General features: G+C 31.4%; 1 protein-coding gene across 4 annotated transcripts; it reads right to left on the reverse strand.

The window, feature by feature from the left end:
• Positions 1-5,128: 5,128 nt before the first annotated feature.
• LOC107859227 (ureidoglycolate hydrolase-like) lies at positions 5,129-10,647 on the reverse strand. Of its 4 annotated transcripts, none has more exons than XR_001671337.2 (7): positions 10,482-10,647; positions 10,015-10,108; positions 9,676-9,861; positions 9,470-9,572; positions 7,242-7,307; positions 6,847-6,919; positions 5,129-6,600 (listed from the first exon to the last, which is right to left on the reverse strand). XR_001671337.2 is itself a non-coding variant. In XM_047406799.1 (6 exons), the coding sequence occupies exons 1-5, from the start codon at positions 10,506-10,508 to the stop codon at positions 7,271-7,273; spliced, it is 447 nt and encodes a 148-aa protein (XP_047262755.1). In that variant the 5' UTR covers positions 10,509-10,647; the 3' UTR covers positions 6,841-6,919; positions 7,242-7,270. The 4 variants fall into 4 exon arrangements, 2 of the variants coding, with proteins under 2 accessions (XP_047262755.1, XP_047262754.1); XR_007052299.1 differs by having other exon boundaries at positions 5,135-6,570; XM_047406799.1 differs by lacking the exon at positions 5,129-6,600 and having other exon boundaries at positions 6,841-6,919.
• Positions 10,648-10,653: the final 6 nt, after the last annotated feature.

Below are 10,653 nucleotides of genomic sequence, written 5' to 3' on the forward strand. Positions count from 1 at the left end.
AATGAAGCTCGTAGTCTCGTTTTGCTGCCTCCCAAAAGGTAAACACACCTTCTTTTTTCTTTTCTTTTTTTTATTATTTTAGTTTTTATTATCGTTTTTTCTCTTCATCTTTTTTTCTTCTTCATAGTTCGTAGATATAATTTTATTTGTTGGGATTGCATGTTGTAGATGGCCTTGAAGGCCCTAGGACGTTGTGGTATCGATATTCTAATTATTTTCATATTCATGATATAAAAATGAGCTAGCAATAGTTGTATGTGCCTTTTTTGACTTTATTCTTTGATTATTTTGGATGAAGTTTCAATCTTTGTTTAAAAGATGTATTTATGCTTTTTTTTAAACTCATTGTTGTTGGATACATATATTTTTAGTATGTAAAATTATTTTCTTTATGTTTAGAAGAATAGTTAATGTTGAATGTTTTGCCTTTTCACCTTATTCTTTGATTATTTGAATAAAGTTTAGATCTTTACTTGAAAAATGATACCCATGTCTTGTTTAAATTTATTGTTGGTAGATATATTTGTTTTTAGCATGTAAAGTTATTTCCTTTATGTTGAAAAAAATAGATAATGTTGATTGTTTCTCTTTTTTTACTTTATTCTTTGATTATTTTGGATAAAGTTTAGATCTTTACTTGAAAAACAATATTCATGTCTTGTTTAAACTTATTGTTGGCGGATTTTTTTTTTAGCATGTAAAGTTGTTTATATTATGTTGGAAGAATAGTTATTATTATTTGTTGCGCCTTAGTAAAAATAATAATTAGTTAAGTCAAGAATTTGTCATTTGCTTACTAATTATTTTAATGGATTTTAAAATCCTCATTAATTATTTTAATGGATTTTAAAATCCTCATATAAGATATGAAAACCTTTATTTTTCATCCAATATGTTTATTCTTCTTTGTTCGTATGTTGTCTTTTCAAAATGATAAGAAAGTTCGAACTTTTGCGGCTAAATAAAATTATTTGGATATTTTTGACTCATGCATAGTATGATTGTGAAACTTTTGCTTTGCATTTTTTATTTGTTGACTCTCATTCTTGTACAAGTGTGTTTATTCTTGTCATTAAAAAATTGGTTCTTAATAGTTTCTTTTACTTTGAAATATGTCACTTTTATGCTTTGAACATATATTAATTTCTTTATCTTTTCTTTGCATGCAAAAAAATATCTCTAGTCCAAATGGACTCCTCTCCTCCTGCATTTCGTAATGGGTAAATGAGGCTCACCCCTTCGAGTCAAGTTCGAAGTCTAAACCCAAGGTCCACTACATGGCGTACGGGTGCTAGAAGATAGACAAAGAAGGAAAATGGGTCAAAACTCATTGATGAGGTCACTAAAAGACTTGAAAAGTCTCAATTTTTATTATTGTCTTCTTTTTATTTATTTATTTAGTCATTTATTTATTCATTCATTTCGGCCTTGAAGTAAAAGTTGTATTTAATACAGGTGGAGCAAGACTCGAAAAATAGTTTAGGACAGGTGGAATGGGTTGGAAGCCCAACTAGACTAGGACAGGTCTCGTTGATTTGGGCCTAATGGCCTAAATCCTTTACTTTCTCCTCTCTTCCCCTTTTATGTGTTTATTAATTTTGTTTAGACTTAGTTAAAATCTCTACTAAGTCACCTAAATCTATTTTACACAAGTCTTTTTTTTTTTTTTGAAAAAATCAAATCACTATTTCAACAAATTAATCTTTTCGAAGTTAATCAAAAGACGATTTTCAAACAGTCCGGATAACCGCAAGTTAGCGGACGTTTTAGGTGCCTAACACCTTCCTAAAGCATTAATAGGAACCGCTTATCTAGAATCTCTAACTTAAAACGATTTCCCTGTTTTGAATCGTTTAAAATATTTTATAAAGGTTTCTTAATTTCTTTCCAAAATTAAGTGATGACTCTTTCAAAAGTAAAAAATTTCCGCAAAACAGCTGTATTATTGATTCATTGAATATTTGTTATGTGACGATGCCTGTCTACTTGTTATTTAATTTATATTGTGTACATGCTATTAAATTGGATTGGCCTATGATACCTATCTGTGCATAGTGATTTATACTGATACTATACTGTACTCTTCTTTTGTTGAGTGCAGAAAGTGTTTTAGAGGATTAGACATGACCTCACCTCTAGAGTTTGATAGCAGATCTTGATGCAAGGATGAGCACTCCGTCTCCAGGCTGTCATGGGTCATCTTATTTGTTCTTAGCCATCTTTCGGGCAATGAAACATTCTTTATTTACTTTATTTGTTGATATCTCTTTAGACATGAACTTTGTTAGTATTTCTTGTACGATAACTTTCGAATCTTGGAGATTTTAGTAAGTAGTTTGTTTGACTTCCGCATTAATAATGATTAGTCCTGGATTATTGTTATTATGTTAGATTTTATAATAATATCATCTTAATAATGATTAAGTGATTGGGTATTGGTTTGATTTAGATGGTTCTCCCACAAGAACAATAGTGTGGGTGCCACTCATGGCCATTTGGGTTGTGACATATATAAAAGTATTTTAGAGAGTTTAGGAAGACCAAACAATCATTCATTATAATATATTAAAGTTCAATATAGAATATAATTCTAACATGAACATTTTAAATAATTAATGAACCTCATAATGTTAAACAAAAGGTGAAATAATCTTGCTGTAGCTGACAGAAAATGTATAACGTTGGTTGTGGAGAGGGCAAAAATCATAATTAGTTGGGCTAACTTTCCTAAAGGAATAATGCTTAAAGGATGGAGGGATATGATTCCCCCAAAAAACAATAGTTGAATGAAGAGAGTTCTATTAATTACTAATGATATTTTCTTGTAATTAATTTACCTGAGATCTTGAAGCTGAGCGTGCGCCGCATTAAGAAATCTCAAGTTCGAATATTACGTAGGCGGAGGTAAAAATATTATGTAAGTTCCTTCTTCTTAATTATCTGTCCAAGCTAAGTATTATGCTCACCATCTATGTGGTTATAAGGAATAGCAAATTAAATACTTCATAGAATTTAGTGGACGTGCGCCTATAAAACAATTATTCTTTCCTTATCTGTCTAATTATTTGAGATCGGATGCTTATGGTAAAATTCATATTCTTTTGCTACAGAAAATCAAAGAGCATTTATCCTAATGGGAGACAAACATATTTTTTTTGGGCAGCCGTGAGACTAATCCTCCGTTTCTCTGTCAGCGCACTAAGCGGGTAGGAAACTGGCCACAGAGTTTACTTCATTTGCCAGAGGCGGCGATCAAGCCCCCGACCTCTTGCTTAAGGGAGCACCAGTGAATGGGAGGAAAACATATTAATCGTCGATCATGACTACGTAGATATTAATCGTCATGATTATAAATAACAGCACTTTAGCAGTACTGTTTTCACTTTAAGATTCCATATTCTATAACTTTCTTATAATTTAATTATGAATTAGCGACAGATTATAAGTAAATCCACTTAGGTAGGAGTTATTTGGTGACAAATTAGCCAGGAATTACCCATAAATTTCATAACTAATTTCATATTTTCTAGTCTAGTAGGGTGTGTGAACTCCATAATTTACTCTTTTAAATGGTTAGAGAGTGCCAGAAAAATACATGATTTGAGAAGCATCAAGTGCTGTAAAATTTTCTCAATAAGCTACTAAATTAACCCCCACAAATGTACAAAATTATAAAAGTTTAAACAACAATTTTAAACTTTAATATACCAATTTATAATAATTAGGACAATTTTAAACAACAACAAATGCTAAAAAGAGAATGAGATATACACACGCCATCTAAAAAGTTTGTTTATTTTAATTATTAAAATTTAAACCAATAACTGCCAAAAAAACAACATTAACTAAATATGAAAAATAAAAACTTTTTAATTACATTCTTAAAAAATATTTAAACATCAATAACTGCAAAAAAAAAAAAAAATTATACTAATTAGGACAAAATTTTAAACAACAACAAATGCTAAAAAGAAAATGAGATATTCACACGCAACCTAACAAGTTTGTTTATTTTAAATATTCAAATTTAAACCAATAAATAAGAAATTTAAACAGAAACGTGAAATCCTTTTAATTAGGGATAGTTTGAAGGAGTTGGTTTTAAAACCACCGACTAAAGTTTTAAAACCACCGACTAAACTCTGTCTTTCATTACAACTCATTTTCTTATTCGTATATAATCCTTACTAGGTTCTACATTTTCCATTCTACAATTTACGTAGTGCCATAACCATATATGATTTTTCATAGCATCTCACAAATTACAAGCAGTTCTATGCAATGAAATTTGAGAATTTGAGAGTACGAATTATTCGCATTTTCAAACCCGATGTACGATATTCATTAGAATATGGTTTTACAAAATTCTAAGGTACTAATTGCTTTTTACTACTTTTTCATATTTCACGGTGTTTACATTAATAATTTCCTTTTTTATTAACGTTGTATATACACTGAACAATACTAATTCTCTGTCTCAAATTAGGGCGATCGCATACATGTTTCAATTGGCAAGTATGATATTAAGTTTTTCAAGAACAAGGTGGAGGAACTTGGGTTATATCGCATTAACAACTTTGTTGTTACATCAAATTCCAAGAAATTTAAGACTACAACGCACAAACACAGTTTGATTTTCATAAAAACGTCTTCTGTCGAGAAAATTACTGATCCTTCACTTCCAATGGACATACTTAATTTGCATCTATTTGACCAACTCACAATACACCATATTGTCGATGACACAAAACTTTTCGGTAATGTTTCTCTTCATTGTCAGTTTAAAATTTATCAATAATCTGTACTTTTTATTTTTACTCCATTTATATTTATAGATGTTGTTGATCAGGTTGTGACATATGAAGCGTTCAAACATTCAAACAAGGAGACAGTAATAGTGTATTTATAAATATTGTGCTAGAAGATGATAAGTATGCCTTATTTTCTTTTTAACATTACAATTGGCACTGCTATATTCACTGATCATTGATAACAGATGAACAAGAATTAGAGAACAAACAATCATTTTAATAAATACACATTTTATATGATAAAGCTGCAACATTAAATACACATATATGGTAGATTGAAAATAGTAATGTAAATCATTTAATGAAATCTTTATTCTTACAAGAGAAATAGACTTTCAACAACTTTATGAGGCGAACTTGTGGATCAAATTCAACCTTTTTTGAGTGCATCCATAGATGAACCTTTGATTGTGATTCTTCAATTTATGAAGGCTCAAAAATTCAGAGGTATGAATATTTTAAACTATAATACATAACAGATTTAATCAAAAATTATTTTTATTTTCAAATTCTAAATATTATTTCAAACAGATGTCTACTCCGTTCGTAGTTGTTGGTATCAAACTAAGCTATGGATAAATTCATCTCTGCCGCAATCTATTGCTTTTAAATGCAGGTTGTCACTTCAAACTATTGTTTTAAAACATTTATCAATTAAATTTAATATTAAAATTTAGAATATACATTAATGTATAATTTTATACTATTTTTCATTCAGATTAAATGCAGCATGTGCTTCTAAACTATGAGCGGCTTAGCCAGACAAGTTCTCAACAGTGTTATTCAACAGTGTTATTCTATCACGGATGAGTTAGCCAAAGGAATTGTACCTTTTAAATACATCAATGATTTGATTGTATGCTTAGAAGTGAGCTGAATAAATTTTTTCATTCCCGATTAACTTAACACAATGTATTTAAATATTATAACAATATTTTCTCTATCAAACAGGAAGCTAGCTATTGGATTGCTGCAAAAATTGTTTGTTTTGATCTTGATCATGGATGGTCATACATGGGTTGCAACAAGTGTATTATAAAGGTTGAACAAGATGGAAACTCATTTTTTTTTATCCAAAATGCAATTCAAAGGCAAAAGTTGTTCACAGGTAATTACAATCCTACATGAATTTTTATCAAGAAAAAACTTTATATTGTTAACATGATAAAGAATGAATTTCAGGTATAGGCTACAAGTTCGTGTAATGGATGGAACTGGTCTTATAACCCTATTACTTTGGAACCGTGAGGCTGTTCAACTTATGGGGAAAACTGCAAAAGAGCTAAAGGAGGGCTTAATTGATGATGATGAATGTTCGTATCCAAGTGAACTGGATGATATCATTGAAAAAAAACTCATGTTTAAGGTCATGGTGAAGGAATCTAATATATACAAGCAGGATGAAGTCTACAAAGTTCTAAAATTTGCTGATGATGAATCTCTTTTCGAGAAATATTGTCATCCTTCACTAAAATACACTGTAAGTGCTACTTTTTATAAAGAATTATAAATCTCGAGTTCTATAAGAATTATAAATTTTATTTTAATGATATTACTATATTTCATTAGGATTCTCTGTTTGAAGGAGCACAAAACAAGGGAGGTGATGAGCTTTTTGAGGTAATTATATGTTGCATTTATAGGTGTTTAAATCTAAACTTTTCAAAAAGTATAATAATTTTGCTATAAAGTAATAACATACCTTTTGTAATGGATAATCATCTTTTTTTTTTTCATCACAAACATGCATTTTTGTATCCTGCATATATATTTTCTTTGGCATATCAACCTTTTGACACAAACAAAAGAGAGTTATAATTATTAAAAACTTCATTTTATCATTTACATAATTATTATACAAATATTTATCAAAATAAAAAAGCTGAATAAATTTTAGTATCAATACGAGTTTTATTCTTATCTAACACAGTTTTAATCTATGCAATCTATTACAAACTCCCATAAAAAACAATCTATCAGGTTGTGGATCATCTGTAACAGAAATTAGTGTTGATTCGATAGAAAAGTAGTATACCAAAAGAAGCAAAGGTGTTGAAAAATTGTCAATGCTGGAATGAATGTAATGACAAACAATTCACCAACAAGATCTGCAAAGTGATTAAGAAGGAAAAAAATATGAGTAGTCGAGTCCATGTTCAACTGTAACTTTTATGTTAATTTTAATTTCAGTTTATTTTGTAATGAACAAGTACTATATTAGATATTTGCTTATGTAATGAAGAATATGTGTAGTAAAACTCCATAAATTACAGTTTGAAAAACATCTTTAAATATCATGCTGAATGTGTTTCCTTACACAAACAAGTTTAAGTAGACAAAGTAGACAAAATGCTGGTGTGAGAAAAAAATGAGCATGATTGAAAAATAATATGAAAAAAATTAAAAAAATGAGAGCAGTAGTATCCTTACATAGAAACAGATCATTATTCCGTCTTCAATTAACTTGCAAGGCATGAAAAATGATAGTAGTAGTATCTGTACATAGAAACAAGATCATTAATCAGTCATCAATTAACTTGACAGCCGCAACCTTCTTGGTTGGTTCCAGGACATACATTAACTCAGCACTGCAACCCGTGCATAAATGATTCTGCACACGGACAACAAAGAACTCATACTTATCTTAGGAACAACAGCATAGACCAAATATGACAAATCCATTAAATTGACAGTTGAAAATGGACCTGTATGCTTTTCAAGGAAAATATCATAAGACCACAAGTTTGACACAATAAAGAGAAATGAGAGTGGCCTATGGATTGAATGGTTGCAGATACCTTTGTGGTAGAGTTCAATGACTACACCTCAAAAAACTGGCCCATTAATACAAATTATCACCCTATCTACATGTAACTTTTTCATCTCTATCCTGTTATAATCTAAGAGAATAAAATTCTCAATTTTTGAAATCTAAGAAGTTATTCTGGAGGTCGCCTGATGCTAAGACATATCATTGAATATTAACCGAATGATTTTTCACATAAAGTAAGTGCATGTGAGCCAATCCAGATGTAGATATAATAAGATTTTTGTCAAAAAATTAGGTGAACTTTCATAGCATTCTGGACAATCTTAATATTTGCCTTAACTTTACAACTAGAAGACAGTATCTAGCTTTATCATAAAAGATTAGTTAAAAGTATAGCTTCCAAGAGTCACAAGAGGAGACCTGTGCACTTCAATACCATTTTTAGAGGTTAAAAGGATAAAAAAAATACCAGTTTTAGAGGTTTAAAGGATAAAACAATTAAATAGATTCCCACTATATGATAAAACAAATAAACATGCCATGCAATGGACCCGAAGTAAGATGTAGCTATTACAAAGGACAGTATGGTGCACTTAACTTCTGCTATGCGGATCTGGGGACAGATAGGACCAAATTGGGTCTTATTGTACACAGTCTAACCTTGCAAGTTTTAGTAATTCAGGACCACGAAATATAATGTGCTAATACCTATACTAAGCCGTAATGTTGAGAAAAACTTCGCGAAGTTCCTAACAATCTACAAGCCACCCTTTTTTTGGGAGGTAATATAATCTACACCAACCTGAACAAACTGTACGGACCTTAGCAGGTCCCTAATTAGACATTAAAGGTCTTTCCTGATATAATGACAGTTAGCACAACCTTCTTTTTACCTTGAGAGTAAAACATGGCATTAAGAATCAAGACACAGAAAATTAAACAAAAAACCCTGGCCACTTACCAGTTGTCTTCTGCCTATTTGCAGCCATTAGTATCTAATAGTTCACCTAATAGTTCTCACGCTAATTAGTTGTTCGACAGTCAATTAGTTCAACGATTCATCAAAGCACAAGGTAGTTGACCCTAGACCAATATCTTCTATTATGAGGCAAATAACTTCCAACAGTTCCAACAGTGTCAACGGATCCTGAATTCAGCACATGTTTCTCCACGGCTAGAGCCAACTCTGAAGCTGGTAGTCCAGCATCATTTCTATTTTATATTAGTTGCGGGGAACAATGAGCCATATATTGGAATATATAATTAGCAGCAAACTACTGAAGAAGAGAACACGCAAGACCAGTATTCTCCGTTGCAATCAATATAGAATCAGATAAATGCCTCTCAAGTCTCAACATCTTGAAAATAATGTAGATGATAATTGAAAAAGAATAGAATACAAAATGCTTTACGGCCTGAGAATCGCAATGGAAGTCAGGGAGCTTACTACAAAAGAAGATGGTTTTCAAGAAGCATATTACATGAATCAACTATACAATTTGCTTAATTTTTCAAGATTAGAATAATGAGAAGCACATAGATGAAGAAGGTGGCAAGCACACAAACTTTGAAAGTTGATACATTAATAGTCAGAGTGGATTCTTCAGTAGTGGAAATTCCTGCAGTATAAAGTTTTAAACTTTCTAAACAAATTCCGAACAAAAGCAACAGCATAGCCCATGATCCTGATGGTAATTATATGTTTATCACAACATAGACAGGAAAGCCATCTTAATACTTCTTAAATATGAAAAACATCTTACGTGAAAGAGAAGTTCAAAACCGACATAGAGATCTGCAGCTTTTACAGAAAATTTCAAATAAAAAGGGAAGACACTCTTGAATCTGCGGAATCATGGAACAACTCTATCTCATCAAAAATAGTTACCTTTTTGGCATCAGTGCAGCTCCTGCATGACCTCCATTGCCTTCAAATGTTACTTTGATGCTTGCTGGAGCGGCAATCGCAGTCACAACACCAATCGAAATACCTTCATTGGCAGATACACCAACTTATTTAATGATATGACTACAATTAAACCTGTACTTGCATCGGATGATGAAGAATAGGATAAGCATTTAACAGCAGCTGACCTTTTTCTAGAATGAGACCTTGCTCTATGTGCAACTTGACGAAAGCAGAATAAGTTCCTTTTTTGAGAAAGAATTCAGACAAATCCCCCTTAGCATTTGCGTAACCAGCAGACTTATCAGCATCAGAGAAGGAAACATTATGGCTGTCTTTTGTACTTATCAGTTGTTCTGCAAGTTGTACAATTCCTGCCAGCAAACGGCTGGAAATATCATAACCATTAGAACCTCAACTGGACAAGGGACATGTTTAGTTACTACTAAATTGCAACCTAAACAGTCAAAAATCAAATGCATTTGCTTATGCTTTTAGGTGTTAAAGTAAGTGATCAAGCTTCTAACCTTCCCAGATAGCTGATCCCAAACCTCGTGGGAAGAGGGCTCTTCTGAGGTGAACATAATCACTTCCAATGACCTCTGAGGCTTGAAACCCGACCTGTGGTAATTTTGATTTTTAATCAGCAAGTAAAAGCCAGAGCTCTGCAGTCAAATAAAGTAGTAGCCAAACACAAAGTGTATTTATAATTATTGAGCTCTCTGAGTTCCACGACTTGGACACTACCTCTTTTAATTGCAAATGAGTTTTTACAGTATAAAATGCCAGAATTTCTTAAATGTTACCCAATTCCTTAATGCTAGCTAGCGTAAACTTGAATAATGCATTCTGTGTTAGACAGATATCCAATATTATCGAAATATAAAACATCTTAACATAAGAGTAGTGAAGTTTTCTACTTCATCAAAAAACAAAATATGATATTAATGATATATGTGAATTCAATTTGGAGTGCTTTGCAAACTTTACCTACCTCTGCAACATAGTTGATGGAGGTCATTATGAACACCAATACACCAAAACAGGTTGTCCAGATGGTTAAAATACAGGCAGCTCCAAAGCTCCTCGAACATTGTTAAGTAGAGCATGATCAAGGTGAGGAAGCTCTTTACTGGAGTATTATTGCACGTTTGTTGTCTATACAG

The sequence above is a fragment of the Capsicum annuum genome, chromosome 2 (genome assembly GCF_002878395.1).
Source record: "Capsicum annuum cultivar UCD-10X-F1 chromosome 2, UCD10Xv1.1, whole genome shotgun sequence".
Classification (NCBI taxonomy): Eukaryota; Viridiplantae; Streptophyta; class Magnoliopsida; order Solanales; family Solanaceae; genus Capsicum; species Capsicum annuum.

Bases quoted from the DNA above. Each gene is read 5' to 3' on its own strand.
- LOC107859227 (XM_047406798.1), bottom strand. From the start codon at position 10,508: ATGACCTCCATCAACTATGTTGCAGAG. The intron at 10,109-10,481 runs GTAGGTAAAGTT...AAATTACCACAG, and splicing joins CCATCAACTATGTTGCAGAG to GTCGGGTTTCAAGCCTCAGA. The intron at 9,573-9,675 runs GTCAGCTGCTGT...CTGCCAATGAAG, and splicing joins AGGTCTCATTCTAGAAAAAG to GTATTTCGATTGGTGTTGTG.